The sequence below is a fragment of the Chionomys nivalis genome, chromosome X, assembly GCF_950005125.1.
Source record: "Chionomys nivalis chromosome X, mChiNiv1.1, whole genome shotgun sequence".
In the NCBI taxonomy this organism is placed as follows: Eukaryota; Metazoa; Chordata; class Mammalia; order Rodentia; family Cricetidae; genus Chionomys; species Chionomys nivalis.
In genome coordinates, this window is record NC_080112.1 from 27,872,666 (window position 1) to 27,888,614 (window position 15,949).

Here is a 15,949-nt window from a genome sequence, read left to right on the forward strand (position 1 = left end):
TAATCCTGCCTTGTGACTTTGTCCCTGTTTGCTTCATTTTTAGTATGCCATGTTCCTGTCCCTGGTGTTCCTGGCTGAGCTTGTAGCTGGCATTTCTGGATTTGTCTTTCGTCATGAGGTAAGTGTATTCACGGTAGAAAACTCAGTTCAAGAGCCTTTGTGAAGAGGAGTTTTGAAAATGAACAGAATGTGTAAAGGGTGTATACAGGCTAGCCGGGAACGTCCTCCAAACTTTAGACCCTTCACTGTGGATCCTTCCTTGAGCTTTCTCTCTGGCTCTTTCATAAAATGAGTCTCCTCTCTGTTTTAAAGCAGTAGCTTCCAATATGGATTCCTTTGAGAGTAGCTATTTGCAGAAAGCACATGTATTTCTCTGTAAGATTTCTGGCGCTAGAAGCAAGCTGAGATAATTGGCTTGCTTATAAATCCATTATTCTACCACAGAAAGAGGAGGAACACTGTAGCAGATAGGTGCATGGGAATGGAAACCTAGCACACGGGTCGAGTGCTCTGAGGAGTAGTGTGGCTGTGGTTGAATTCTAGCAGCATGCCTTCCTGGGCTCTGTTTTTGCGTGCTGAGTTATATTCCCCAGGAGCTTGACTTGTGTATGTTCTCTTACTTTCCCTATTATCCTGATATTGACGTGAACTATAGGTAGCATCCCAAATGCCAAAGCTACATTCCAGGAGCGGTTTCCTATGATGCTGCATCTAGAGGTAGATTGCCCACTCTTTACTGTCAGCTGAAGAGAGAAGGGGGGCAAAAGCATGACCTCAAAAGTCCTGATACATGACCTAAGTGCATGTGTGAAAAAGAGTTCTCTTCTCTCTTTTCCACACAATCACTAGGGATTTCAGTCTTGCCTTGATCACAAATAAAGGTTCACTTTGACTCAGTGGTGCAACTCATGGGGTGGCAGTCGCTCACATTGGTACCATTTGCTTGGACTAATGCTGTCAAGAAGCCTGGATTGCCAAGAGGGTGGCCACAGCCTTGTTTCTTGAGCATATGTCCTCAGGGTAACACAAGGCCCATTCTGTATACAATTCCCCACCCTGAGATACAACACCGGAGTGAAATGAGGTGACAGAGTTGGATCCGGTAGCCACTTTGACTTGTAGCTGAATGTCCCATAGCTAGTGTCCCTTAACTAGCCCCTGGACGCTATTTCCAGGATTTAGTAAGGAATATGCCTAATTGGGAGAGTTACCATATTTAACTTTGAGCATGCCGCCAGCCAATTACTGCCACTTGCTGTTTTCGTAATTCAGAGGCACTTCGCCAATCAGGGGTAAGGTTTGCCAGAAGCCACGTGACCCAGTAGTCTACCTATCAACTCACCTTCCTCAGATTTTCAAAGAGGTGAGATGGAACTTAAAAATGATCCCAAGGGCAAATGTGTTCACCGACAAGGAGAAAAGCCTTCGTTAGCTTTCTCCTAACAAGAAAAGCTTTTGTCCTTTAGCCTCTTCTCTTTTGGTCTTGGTAATCAGAGCTAAAGTGAGTGGTGGCTTTTGTCCCACTCCAATCAGGTAGAATAGAGGTCAATTTGGAGCCAAAACCTCAGTCTTCCCATCCTGCTGGTGGCCTGTCTGCTACAGTTCAATCTGCAGAAAGCCAAAGAAGGTCGTAGGAAAGGAAGTTTGGTATGAATCAAGTCAAAGAAAAATAACTAGCAAAATCATGTCTGAGGTTTGGCCAGTCACCCTTCCAGCCCTTCCAGAACCCGCCTAGCCTCTTCAGTGAGCCATCTGATGGGCGGCAGGCGAGCTTCCTTCCAAATTGGTGGTTGAAACCAACTTTTTTTTCTTTAAATCCCTCAGCTAGTTAATCCTTTGGTGACTTTTCTGAGCACCTTTGTCTCAGAAAACAACAGGGCTTGCCCTCCATAGTCAGCACTTCCTGAGAAAATTTCAGGAGAAATGGTCCTGGGGTAGAAGCTGGGAGGAATCGGAGACAGTTAAGGCTACAGTGACCTGGAACCACATTCCCCTTTGCCTTCCGTAGATCAAGGACACCTTCCTGAGGACTTACACGGAGGCCATGCAAAACTACAACGGCAATGATGAGAGGAGCCGGGCCGTGGACCACGTGCAGCGCAGCGTAAGTTCCCGGAAAACAGATGAGAATGGAGCTTGCGCATAAAGTTCCGGGCCTGGTATCGATAGCTTAGATCAGTTGCTTATGCTGTTCATCCTCATTCTCTAAATCTTGGTCCAGTTCCGTTCTGAAGAGTTGGTTCCAAACATTTGTCCAGGTTTCGGTTTTCCAGAAAGTTAGCATCAAGAAGGCATCCTCTCTCCAGCGGGTCTTGTATTGGTAAAAGTGCTGAACATGCCAGAACACCCCCATTTGTTCCGAGAAGTGGCACTGTGGGAAAGGGGCTAAGGTGGTGAATTCATATCAGTCCAGCTACCAGCTAATGCCTGAAGGCTGGCTCTCTGGAATTGGCATCTCCAGGGTAGACAGAGAGGTCAGGGGAGCAGCATCCACTTGTTGGAGTCCTGTAGTAAGGGTAGAGAGTAGACGAAAAGGGAACAGAGAATCTGTTAGGTATGATCTGCAAAGGGGGAAGTGATGTAGTTGTATTTAAACTTTAAAAAAAATTAAAAATTTGAAACAGTAAGATTTTAAATTTTATTTTGACAACATTTCAGACTTCTAAAAGTCAAAACTATAAGGAACTATATGCTCACATTTACCAATCAGTAACGTTTTTGTTTCATTTGCTTTCAAAGTCTACATGAGAGATTAGAAAACCTTTTCTCAGAAGGGAGAAATAGAAGATACTTCAGGCTATAGGGGAGGGCCTTATACTCTGCAAAACCAACTCTGCCACCACAGCACACAAAAAAAACCATGGGCAACAATAGAAAACACATAAACAAACAAGCATGGCCAGTTCTCAAAACAGCTTTACAAAAACATATAGATAGTAGACTATAGCTTACCAACACTGGCTTTCTATCCCATATTCAACCGTTCTCTCTAAGCTATTTATTTACTTATTATTGCACATCCAGTGGAAAACTTTGAGAAACCATTGCCTGCCCGTCAGTGTTCTGGGTGTAATTAATATACGCATCTGCGTGTTTAAGAGCACTCTTACACAGTTGTAATGTTTAGCAAGGGCAGAGACATACTACTTCACTGTGGAGAGGGTAAGAAAAGCAGCATAATGGAGATTCAGCTTCCTTTTCTGAGCTCAGATGGGCACCCTAAACATGATGATCGGTAGAAGAGCTTGAGTTCATTTCTTCCGCACCAAAGGTGGGTGCACTATTATCGGAAGCCTGGCTGCTCCTTTTCTTATAAAAGTTTCAGGGTAGAAAGGGAGGAGGCCACATTCCAGTGCGCTTGAATTCTTTCTATTTCCCTGTTACCAGCTGAGCTGCTGTGGCGTGCAGAACTACACCAACTGGAGCAGCAGCCCCTACTTCCAGGACCACGGCATCCCCCCCAGCTGCTGCATGAATGAAACTGATTGCAACCCCCTGGATCTGCACAATCTGACTGTGGCCGCCACCAAAGTGAACCAGAAGGTACCTCTTCCTCCCCACGCTAGTGGGACAGGCAGGTGCAGGCAGGCTCGCAACGACGGCTCCTTTCATGAAATTAAGACAAATAGGTTAGAAAGGATAGTCTCGGTGGGAGTCGAGCTTCTTCCTTTGTGGCGCTTGCTTGTCTAGGAGAAGCACTTGAGGCTGCTCACTTCTGAAAGAGGAAGCTGTGCCTCCAATTGGTCTCACGTGGCTCTCCCACAGCAAGCAGCTACCAGGCACAGCTCTGAAGGGTTAGCAAATGGTTTCTGTTAACCTTGATGCCCGTGTCAGACAGAGACGGTTTGCTTTCTTCTTTCTGGGTGCCTTTCTTCTACTTAATATACCATCGAAACATGAAATTATTCACAGCTGGGTGCCAGTCTTTGGCAGGAAGAAGGGAGTAGAGTTGACAGACAGCGTCTGCTTCTGCTAGGAGGGTGGCCTTTATTTTAGGGAGTTCACTGTTGTAGGAAAAGAAATGAACAGCTCCAATTCAACTCACTGTCAACATCCTGATTCCCAAAGAAGCAGAGAGAAAAAAGGATGGTGGGACGAGATGTGGAAGTCTGCTCCTAGCGCAAAGGAGAGCAATGAACTTCCAGGAGTCAGAGAGAAGGGAAACCAATCCTGGATTGCTCTTTACAGGGAATGCAGCGAGCACATGGCAACTGTCCATGAATGCTATCAGCAGTCTTAAACATTTCAAGAAACGCCCTATATAAACTATGATTTGAGAAATAAAAGAGCGGAATGTACTGTTGGGTTTGCCTATAGTTAATCACCCATGGGGCAAATTTTCTTCTCTTACTAAGAAAACATCCTGTTCTTCTAAAATCGTCACAGTCCTGTGTTATCTGGGCCACCTATTGAATAATTCATAAAGCGATGATAGTCATTCTCGCAAGATTAGAACATGATGAGGTCATTTCTGTATCTTACCCATTTTATATTGGGCTCTGTAACAGGAATGCTGCAAGGCCTTGTTGCTGCCCTGGGCGCTCATTTTGTCATTCTGAAATTTTGACTTTGCCCTTGATGTGATTCAGGAAGACTGGGTACTGACTATCTCAGCTTCAAGAACACCGACTGCTATTGGAATATTCTTAGGAACTCAAACTTCGAGCTTTCCTTTGCCTCTCATAGACTATGTCTGCCTTTTGGATGGGAAATCACCACTGATTAGAGAGCCATGTGTATCATTTTGCTGCCATTTTATGGAGTGTGCATACACACCTACTAGCATATGAGAGACTCTTGATTGACAGATGACAAGAAGTAATCTATGGGCGTAAGTGCTTTGGTCCATATGGCTTATAAAAACAGGACCTACCAAATTTTGGTAAATTTCTTTTTTTCACGTAAATACCCTCCTTTGTGAAAGTTAAGAACCTAGAAATCTGAATTCAGAGACTAGAGTCAGTTTAAATTTTGAATCAGGCACCTTCTTGTTGTGGGATCTTAGTGAAGTTACTTAACCTTTCTCAGGTTTGTTTTTCCCGTATGTAAACTGTAGGTTATAATAGTTCTTGCTCCTTAGAGTTAATATGAGAAATGAATGAAATAAATTATCTCAAGCATAATGCCAGGCAGAGAATGAGAATGCTCTAGGTATTATCTGTGATGCAAATGTGATCTCAGCAATGTTGAAATTACCTTTACTTTCTCACAATGATCCTTATAGGGAATATTTTCTTTTAGCATCTGAAAGAAAGGGGCTGGAGAGATGTCTCAGAAGTTAAAAGAGCTTGTTGCTCTTGCACAGGACAGGAATTCAGTTCCCAGCACTGAGGTTGGCTGGCCCACAACTGCCTTTAATTCCAACTACAAGGAATCTCATGCCCTCCTCTGGCCTCCACAGGCATGTGCTCTTGTGAATACACACACACACACACATACAGACACACACATTAAAAGATAAAATGCATCTTGAAAACATAAAAGAAAACTTGGGGCCTATGGTGTATCTGTAATTTGTAAAATTATTTCTAGAAGAAAAGATAGGTATCAATTTTTTGCCATTTTGGTGACAGCCTATACTTTGACCTCACTCCCGCTCCCTCCTATAAGACTAACTCTGCTTGGCAGTTAAAGAGATACCTCTGGAACCTTTCTGGAATTTGCCTTCTCCAAATAGTAAAAGTCTCCCACAGGCAGATGCTTTTCCCTTGGCGACTGTAGGTTTAGACACGCCACGAGCACGAGGGAATTAATTGTTCTGTTTCTCAGTGTTTCCTAGGAGACTTAGCAGGTCTCTGGATTTATCTCATGCTTGACAACCAGGCTTTCCTATTAGGAAATTGAGAGAGATGGCTGTGGGTAGATAAGCTCATGCCCTAGCACAGGACTTAAGGTTGAACGCAAACATGACCTGTGGTTGTGGTACAAAGCAATCCTTGCATCTCCAGAGCTGTGCTCCTTGGAAAGTAGGCCTTAGGACTGAATGATGAATCATAGAAAAACACCATAAAGGGGTGGAAAACATTTTTAAAATCATGCTCATTTTCTCATTTTGGTTTACTCTATTACTGATAGGATGTGTTAATCTGCTTTCTTCTTTGTAGTAAAACTAGATAACTTTTTGTTTTTTACAGAACAGTAGTTCTTTTTCAAGCTTTAATGGGCATGTGAAAACAGCTGGAGAGCTTATTAAAAATGCCTTCAGATTCACTAAACATGTTTTAGAAGGGAATATCCCAAGCACCCAGCAGATGCTGGTTCTACAGGCCTGGGTAGGACCTCCAGTTTGGCATTCCTCCCAAGTTCCATGCTGCTCATTCAGGAAATGCAGAAGATTTAACGGGGAGAACTATTCTTGCCACAGGTGAACTCATACCATGCAGTTACTTGTGTTTGTGGCTTCTCCCACTGGTTGACAATTAGCATATCAGAAATAAAGTTCCTCTTGAAATGTACAAAAACAGAACTGGGATATGACTCAGTGAGAGGGCTTACCTAGTGTGATTGAAGCCCCGTGTTAAAGCCCCCTCACCGGAGAAACAAAAAAAAGCAAACCTCCCTCTCAATAAATCACACTTGTAGAAACACAGATTTAACTACAGAATTAAAGCCGTGATGGAGGGAGCAGAGGCATCTCTGTCAGCTAGTTTCCAGAATAAGAAAATGGCCCTGTTGCTTCTATTTGTGTGGGATTATCAGGCTAGTGTTTTTTATATTTTGGATCAATCTAATGCTGATGATATGGAGGTCACTTCCACACTTGGACATCACTAAGTGAAGGGAGGTTGTGGTGACGGCCAGCTTGGAGAAACATCATTTGGGAAAGGGTTAGAATAGCTGCTTATCTTCCTGCCTATTGAAGCCTTCCCAACCCGCATGTTTCTCCTTCCTGTTACCATTTGGAAGGTAATGTGATGTATCATATCGCTAGTAAAAGTGAAATCAGCAAGCTTCACCAGAAAGAATCAAATTGCACAATTCCCCATGAGCCAGTAAGCACTTCCCTTCATATTTATATCAGATAGTGAGGAGTATGTTTTGTCAATTGCATTGAATCGGTGTTATAGCACTGCTCTAAGCTCTCTCTGTAAAGATGTTGTGGATATGATAGACAATATAGAGCAGAAAGCATTGGTAGAACTTCCATGTGCTAGGAGCTTTGTTAAACAAAATTGAAATTTAAAAATGAAAGACAGTAGGGGTGGTTGTTGTGGTCATACAGATGTTATTATGTCTTAGTATGATCTTCCAGAAAAACAAGAACCACTTTGATTCTGTTCATTAAATGTCTTTATTTTTTTTTTACACAATTTGTATGTTCAAGTGATAGTCCTTTATTGGAAGACTGGATATTCTTTGCTGAATAAGTCCACTCGGAAATAGGTAGTTTTGGTTAGTTGCATATAAATGAACATCTAAACACACGTATCCACGCACACGTATGCACATGCACACTTCGAGTCCCACTGTTTGATCTAAAAACCTTTCTTTATATTATGGACGGTGCAAAATAAGTGGGTATTTCCTACCTGGACTAAGTTGATAAAATATAATCTACCTCAACAACATTTTAATTTTAAATCAAAATGCTGCCGATTGTTCTATTTAGCTATTAATATTTGAAGATTAAAGATGAAGAGGAAATTTACTTGGTCTTATGGATAAGGTTAATGACATTCTGAAAGGTGGAATGACTTACTCAAGGTTACATAGTAAATGTTGACAAAGCTAATTCTCAAAAAACCAAAAAAAAAAAAAAATCTTAAGGAGTAACTCAAACTTTGTAAAATTTGTAGTTATTTGAACACTTTCCTCTGACCAAATGATTTCGCTTTATCCAAGAGTTCATCATTCCCTGACAAAATGCTAATGGCGGTGTTTGTTTTTGTTTTGAGACAATATCTCATTTTCCAGGCCTGACTGGCCTAGAACTTGCTACATAAACCAAGCTTGTGTCAAACTCACAAAATTCACCTGCCTCTGCCTCCAAAATGCTGGGATTATAAGGCATGCACCACAATGACCAGCCTAATGACTGTTCATGAAATTTTCAGCTCGAAGTTTTGGAATGCCTTTTGATCTTTGAATGTTTCCATTTGTGTCTCTACAGAGTATACTTCATAGAACTTTTATATTTCTTGATAAATTTAGTCCTACTAATGATAACTCCATGGGTGGAATTATGTCTGGAATTTGCCAGGAAATGTGTGTTGGAGAAGTCTCAGTGAAACAAGATTGACTATATATATTAATTATAATATTAGGGAAGTGTCCTGTGTGGGTTCATTTTGCTATTCTCTTATACTTTTTGTATGCTTGAATTCTTTGGCTGGCTGACTGGTTGGTTGGTGGGCGGGTGGGTTGGCTGGTTGGTTGGCAGGTTGGTTGCTTTGACTACCTGTATTCTCTTTGTAGGGCTGTTATGATCTGGTTACCAGTTTCATGGAAACTAACATGGGGATCATCGCTGGAGTGGCGTTTGGAATCGCATTCTCCCAGGTACTCAGTTGATGGTGCCTTTCCCAGTCTCCCGGTCTTGTTTGCCTCCCTGACCTCCAGATTCTCAGCCTGTCTTCCCATGCTCTGGGGAATGCTGATAGACGGGGTCAGAGATCCTTGCTCATTAGGCTTCAGGTCATCTGTTTATTGGTTTTTCTTTTTCAACTTAAATGAAGTTTTGCTGTCAAGGGAATATTGGCAACAGTTCAACTAATGACTACCTCCAGTAAAACAACTTGCTTCCTCACAGGTCAAATGGAGGGTAACAGAACAAGGTTCTGGCTTTATTGGACTGTAAACAACTCCAAACATCAACTGGCAGCTCTAGATTTGAGAGAGGCTCTTTCCCTGCTTGACCTTTTTTTTGTTGTTGTTGTTGTTCTTTTTTAGTTTCTGTGGGTTACATATGGCATTGCTCCCTTTAAAGGAAGCTCATATTTAACAACCTTCATCTTATAAGCATTATTTGAATCTTTGGGTTTGACTCTTCTGTTTCTTAGGAGGGAACTTACTTATTTGTGTATTAAACTGTCCATCTCCTGATCTCCGTTCACATTTTATATACCAGTGGGAGATATAATTATGCCAATTAAGTAAGCCATACGTACTAAAGGATAAAATACATTGAAGCTAATTCTGAAATTTAACCTTCTTCTAGCCAGTAAGGTCCTGTTTTACTGGCTTCTGATCTCTTGAACAAGCGGTATATCCTTGTTATGGATATAACATTGCTATGGGTACAAGGACTGACATGTATATTTAGAAGCTTAATAAGAACTTTATGTTTAACTCAGATTTTTTCACACTACCAGATCATTTTTCACAGAAATCCCAGTTGATATCTTAGTAGTGACTGCAGAATTCCATGTCTCTAGAAGCCATCACAAAGTCGAACTTTCTCCCTCTGTATCTGTTGTTCTGCTTAGCAATGCAAATGCAGTTTTGCTTTATTCAAACTTGTTCCAGAGATGTTTTTATTGAAATATTAAGTTCAAAGAAAAGTAGCTAAATTGTAATTTTATAGTTTAGTAAATTATTACTTACGTGGCCCTTGCTTAGACTAAGGAGTATTTATTAGTATGTCTCTGTCGGGCAGGAGTTAGCATTAGAGAAAGTGAAATGCTTTTCTTCCTAACCTGTGTGACATGTCAGCTCCCAAGGGTATGTAAGTCACTGTGAGTGTCTCTTGGGCTGCAATTTCAAAATCCTCCGGAAACATACTTCCTTGTTTTTGCGCTCATGGAGTGATTTAAACTCCCAACATGCCAACACACGGACAAACCAGAGTGGGGTCACAAACAGTGCAATTAACTCAGTCTCCAGAGACATTTCAAAGGCAGTTACTGCCCTGAACTTTCTCCCAAATGCTGTAACATTTCAGTAATAACACTTAGCAACATTCTTAATGGCCTAGGGACAATTTCAAGGATCCCAAACCTCGTGACGCATGCAAATGTTAGCATCCAATTGGCAGCCTTGAGCATGTAGTTTCAACACAGGTTGTTAACACCAGAAATGTAGAAGTGGTTGGCATGCGAGCACATGTGCACGCACGCACACACACACACCTGAAGTCTTCCTTCATGGCTTCCATAGAGAAATAAAGTGACATGATGCCAATACACTACATAAGGAGACGTGATCCTGGGAGCTTGTTGATGAAGCTTCTTATCTAAGAACATGCCTATGTAGTTATATGTGTGGAAGCGAAAGGCTAGGAAGATCCTGTTTTCATCAGTGAGATGCATCAAGTGTTGTCCATGCTTCTCTCGAGCATCCCTGTAAAGGACTTTATGCTTAGACAAGTAGCTAGCTAGCATGATGATCATTAGTCTAACTGCTGTCTTAAAGACATATGTGACTTGGGAATGCTTGAAGATGCTTGGTGGCACACTAGAACAATGGAAGAGGAGCTTTGACTCTGAGGATCATGAAAACAGTCTCACCAGAGAGCAACACAAATGTTGAGATAAGAAGAGACATCACAAAGCCCACTAGCACGGTGCAGTCCCTACCATTCACTCACATGGCCAGGCCGATCCGGCTTGACAACTGTGTTCAACTTGTGTCTGGGAGGGGAATGGTTATGACTGGCTCTTCCCAGCTTGGAGGGAAGGGGGTGGATGGTCATGGCTGGTCTTCCTGGCTAGAGATACTAGGAACTGCAGTTATTTTCTATGTCTCCATCAGCCAAATTCCTGGAAGATAAGGGATGGCTTCCAGACACCAGTAGATCCAGGACCTCCCTGGAGCAATGGTAGCTAACCACTTACAAGATGCCTGTTCAGGAAGTATCACCCCATAAAGCCTAGTCAGTGTCCCAGAGGCCAAGCTTTACAAATTTCATTCAGATATGGTAAAGCCAAACCTCACAAATGCTGGTTGCTATGAATCAAAGTGTTCTGCCTTGGTTTCCCTCTACTGAATAGAGGCCAAAGTGTGTGGGAAAGATCAGCGGCACCCACCCCCTGCTTTTCTTTCATCTTTTCCCACTTCTCTGTGTCTGTCTCTCCCTCTCACTTTTCTTCATCTACTTTCCGTCTTCTCCTTGCCCTTTCTCTATATGCTGTTCTGAGAAACTGGCCTTTTGCACACCTGTTGTGCCACATGGGACAGGAGGTGTAAGGGTGCAAGGAAAACTGTGTCCAGTTTTCTGACTGAGTTGTAAGCACCACATCCCTTGGTAGCTAAGTTGGCTTAGCTCTCCTGCGTAGACGGCAGAGTTTGAGCTAGCGCTCCCCAGAGCTCCTATTCCCTTTGTCCTCTCAAGGAAAAACACATTTGGCTGAGCTTGATGAGCACATCCTGCCTGCCCTATCAGTTTACAGTAAGAATTGAGTGTGCTTCGATGGGGTGTGTCTTTCCTTTTCTTTGGGAGGAGTCAGTCTCCCAGTTTATCCCAGACTCTTGGAAGTCACTGTGTAACGCAGGTGAAACTCAGTTCAAAGAATTTCTCCTACATGGGCCTGGTCTCCCTAATGCTGAGGTTATAGGCAGGAGCCAGCACATTTATGTTTTTCCCTGTGATTTTGATAACTGTCATCCTCAGAGAGAGAACTTGCGCAGGAAGAGAGGAGAGGATAGGGGGAGATGGTGGGAGAGAGAGAGGGAGAGGTGATATATGTGTGTACTCTTTCCATCTCTCCTCCCCCTCTCCCTTCCTCTGTTTTTCCCTTCTTTTATTAGAAAAGTCTCCTAATTCAAAGGCAAAAGGTTTTTACCAAGAAATACAGAATCCATTTCTACCAATTCATCTCCTGGCCTCTCCCCTCCTTGCAGGACCTTCCTTGGGGCCTACAGTTTGATGGGATGATTTATTCTGTCAGTAATTCTTTAGGAGTCACTTAACTAGGACCTGTTTCCTTTTCTATGTACAGGGCAGAAAAGAGCTGGGGCTAGTCCCAGATACAGAAGTGGCTGCAACATTAATCTTTATGAAGACTACCTGTGTAGTTTGAGGAAGATAGTTGAACCTATTAAACACATTCCCTTATCTGGAAGGCTGAAACTAAAATATTACAAAGAGTTGTGGTAAAGAATCAAAATTTTATTATATCTGAATGTGTTACACACTTTCAATACTTATTTAGTTTTTTATTGGAATATTTTTTCACACTGTGAAATATATTCTGGAAGTTGCTGGCCTCGGAAAATATCAGTCTCTCTATATAATATAGAAAGAGACCCGCTGTAAGTTTCAAAGTCCCTGCACTCCTGGAGGAATTTAGGTTCTCATTCAACAACATAACCTGAAAGTTGCAGCCACGATACCTTTGACAGCTGCACAGTCAGTGCATAATATGTATTTTGTGGGTGGAATAATGCCGTTGTATTTTCAGAGGTCACAGCTACCTATGCAACAGCAAAACATAGCCAGTTGCTTAAGGAGAAAGCACTATTACCAAAGGAAAATGGCCTCTGGACTCAAGTGTACCATCTGGCGCCTCTCTAAGAAATGTCAGTCCTCGAGGTTTATGACTATTGGTTACTAAACATGTGACTAAAGGTGTCTTCATGCTGCCAGAATCATTTTTCATCAGATTCACCTGTGCCACTGGTTAACCCAAGGCACAAAGACTAGGGCCACGGTTCTCTATGGAAGTGGTAAGATACTCTGTGAGTGACTTTTGTGTTCCCCTGAAGAACTAGGAGATGGTCCCTGAATGAATGTGGGCCTGTCTAGGCCAGTAATAGCTATGTGATTGAGAGACAAACAGAAATTAAAGCTCTGCTTTCCCGTTTACCTTCTCCCCACCCACCTCTTACAAGTGATAACCTTGTTATCTCACTGGCAAGTGGACCCAGTCAAGAATTAAGTCTCTCTTCTTGTCTCAAGGGACAAAAACCACTATTCTGTCAGTCAAGTATAACTAGAGTATTATACTATGTCGAAAAATATGCCAAATATATTTAGCCTTCCAAATAATTCAAAGCTTATGTGTTTGAATTAAAATTTAGCCTTTCCGTTAATATCACACCAGCTCTGTGTCATTTAATTATTTTTTGCATTAATCTCACAGCCTGATCATGTTTTAATACTAGTTGGTATTAGAAGTTGTTCTGAAATAATCAAAGTGTGCTGCTTCTGAACCTTGTAGCCAGCTTTAAAACTTCCCACGAGTACTTAGACTACCTCAAGCTTAGATACCACAAGTCAAATCCATTTGTTCTTCACTCCTGATCTTTGTCCTTTCCACATAAGGAAAGCTCCATTTACTGAAAGTTTTATCTAGGGATACACATGGATCATGTCAACTCTTTGTATTGACGGAGAGATATATGCAGTTATTATGTACCAAAACTAAATACATCTATTTGTGACTTGATTCTTTTTCATTTGTTTTCCTTGGCAACAGTTGATTGGCATGTTGCTGGCTTGCTGTCTGTCCCGGTTCATCACTGCCAATCAGTATGAGATGGTGTAAAGAGAAGGTAAGTGGCAAGTGGGCAGTATTACATGTGGGTATTTTTCCCTTTGGTGCCTGTACTACCCTTCAAGTGGTCAGAAAGAGAGCCCAGCCACCGAACTACCCGGTGTTACCCATGTATAGAAATCTCATCTCCTTGTGCTGGGGAGGAGACGGGGCGGGTGCCATGATGAAAAGGTGGGCATGCTTACTCTTCACCTTGGGCCTCTGGGTGCAGGCTGTTTGTGCTGGTGTGCCACTCACATATTCTCTCTCTCTCTCTCAGTCTTTCAGAACTATGGAAAAGAGGCCTGTTTTTTAAATGGAACTGCGCAATCTCTGAAAGACTTCCAAAGAACGTTAGAGCACAGTACATAATAGCCCTCCCTGCTCCCCCCCACCCATTCCCCACAACCCCACCCCCCATGTGCAACTGACACACCTACCCAGTCTATGCTCTGCCTTTCAGCCCACATCATGTGTAGTGTCCATCTTGTGAAGCCCTGTAATGCCACACAGTGTAGCCAGGCCCCCTGCAGCTAGTCATAGTGAACCCCGCCCTAAGGGCCCGTGAGTGCCAGCTCTCTCACATGTACTTGGTCCAACTGTAGGTGACTGGTTATCACATCATCACTGGCCCCTTGTGGCCCTGCATGTAGTAGGGGAGGCTTCAGTCAGCCCCTCGCTGTGGTCCATGAATGCCATGCACCTTTCCATAAATAAGCAGATGGTAGTTCTCTTTTCTTTTGGCTTGATCTGATTTGCTGTGGTTTTCCCTTTACTGGGATTCTTTTCTACCTTCTTTAGGCTGCCTAGGACATGTGGAGAGACGCAGTGCGAGTTATTTGTGAGGAGAAAATGGCATGTGGCATGCATGGTGGAAACTGGGGTTAACATTGGGTGACCTCCTTGCTCGGAATTGTTGCACACGTGGGTTTGGAGAAACAGCTTAGTGGAGGGTTTCCCCTCAGAGGAAACCTGTATAATCCTGTTACAAGGCTATGTCGTTGCTCTCCTGAAGGCACAGATACTCCTTTTGATTTGTCCCACCCAACTAATTTCTATCATTCTCCTTTTTCTTGCTCTCTCTTTTTCTTCCTTGCACTGACATTATAGACTTTGAGGACCTCATCAGATCAATTTCAAAGTGAGTGTAGAGGGGAAATGAAAGTCAAAATATTTTTTAAAGATCTTAAAAATAATGCCTCTGTCTAGCATGCCAACAAGAATGCATTGATATTGTGAACATTTGTGATAATATGTATTAATAAATAGAGCAATTCCAAATGGCTGTGTTGTGGTTCTTTTCTTTGACTGTGATTACAATCTTTAACACATGTTCCCATTCCATTCTGCTCTTCCCGGGATTGGGGGAAAGCCCGGGATTGGGGGATACGTGGATAGCTCTCCACATGTATCCCACCTAACCAAAATGCTGGAGGGTTGGGCTTTTAGCATGGGTATTTCAGAATCGTGAGTGGGCTATCATGAATAAGAGAGACTGTTGGGCCACAGAGTTAAAGCCTATGTAGCACTTTGTGCCTCTGCAATTCTTGAAAGCAGTACAAAGATTTCATCAGAGTTTTTAAAGTTTGAATTCCATTTTAAAATGAAATGAGTATCTGTCACTTCTTTTATCATTTCTATAAACACATATTCTTTCCTCTTCACTTTCTCCTCCAGATCTGATTGAGTATGCATGATATAAGGAACAATTCAATGTCCCAGTGCCCTAATCTGAATTAAAGTATGAAATGCTCACATTTGATTTAAATGCCATTTTAATAACAGGTACAATATGATGCATTAATTGTAATCATTGGGTTTTTTTCTTCCAGCAGCTCCTGCTGGCATGTGCCACCACAACCAGCACCAATCATTGCTTTTTGATGAGTTGTCAAAAAGAGAAGTGTGAGTGAAAGCATAAATTTATTAATTAGCAAAGTAGTGGATCTGAAAAGCTTTATCCCCCATGGAACAACCTGTAATTAGGGCAATAGTAGCTTTCCAGCTAAGTGCATTTGTGAGTCTGAATGCTGCACATGCATACCATAAACCCTACAAGATGTACAAAGACAGTGCCCCAACATTCACATGTCCCCTTTGGAAGGTCACTGTCTTAGAAACAAATGCCTCTCAAAACCTTTTCACTATTTCAGTTTTAAGTTTGCATATTAAAATGGGGCTTCTCTGTAAATTCTTAAATATATCTGAGCCCTTGGTTCACCCTCTTGAATACTATAGGTTTGTTTGGTCTTTTTAGTGTATTTTGGTAATAAATCTTTCTAAATTGAATTCAGATCTCCGCATTCCATATTTTAATATGAAACCTTTTGACTGAGATTGCTTTTACTTCAAAATTTAAAGTAGCCACATTTCAACTCAGAATAACCTGTATCCAATGCATAGTCCTCCTTTAAGTAAAATGTAAAAGACCCAAATTTTAAAATCATCCTTGAATCATTAGAAATAAAATGGCAGACAATTTGCTAAATATATACCTCAAACTTATTATATATAGTAGAAGTCAGTATAAAAAATAT

The 15,949-nt window shown here is 42.0% G+C and overlaps 1 protein-coding gene across 1 annotated transcript in view; it reads left to right on the top strand.

Moving 5' to 3' along the window:
- The window catches only part of Tspan7 (tetraspanin 7), a 101,578-nt gene extending 86,881 nt beyond the window's left edge, over positions 1-14,697 (top strand). The window contains exons 3-8 of the mRNA XM_057760255.1: positions 44-118; positions 2,009-2,104; positions 3,388-3,543; positions 8,416-8,499; positions 13,356-13,431; positions 13,693-14,697. Coding sequence (XP_057616238.1) covers positions 44-118; positions 2,009-2,104; positions 3,388-3,543; positions 8,416-8,499; positions 13,356-13,424 — 480 coding nt within the window. The 3' untranslated portion in view covers positions 13,425-13,431; positions 13,693-14,697. The remainder of the gene's footprint in view (positions 1-43; positions 119-2,008; positions 2,105-3,387; positions 3,544-8,415; positions 8,500-13,355; positions 13,432-13,692) is intronic.
- The last annotated feature ends 1,252 nt before the right edge of the window (positions 14,698-15,949 follow it).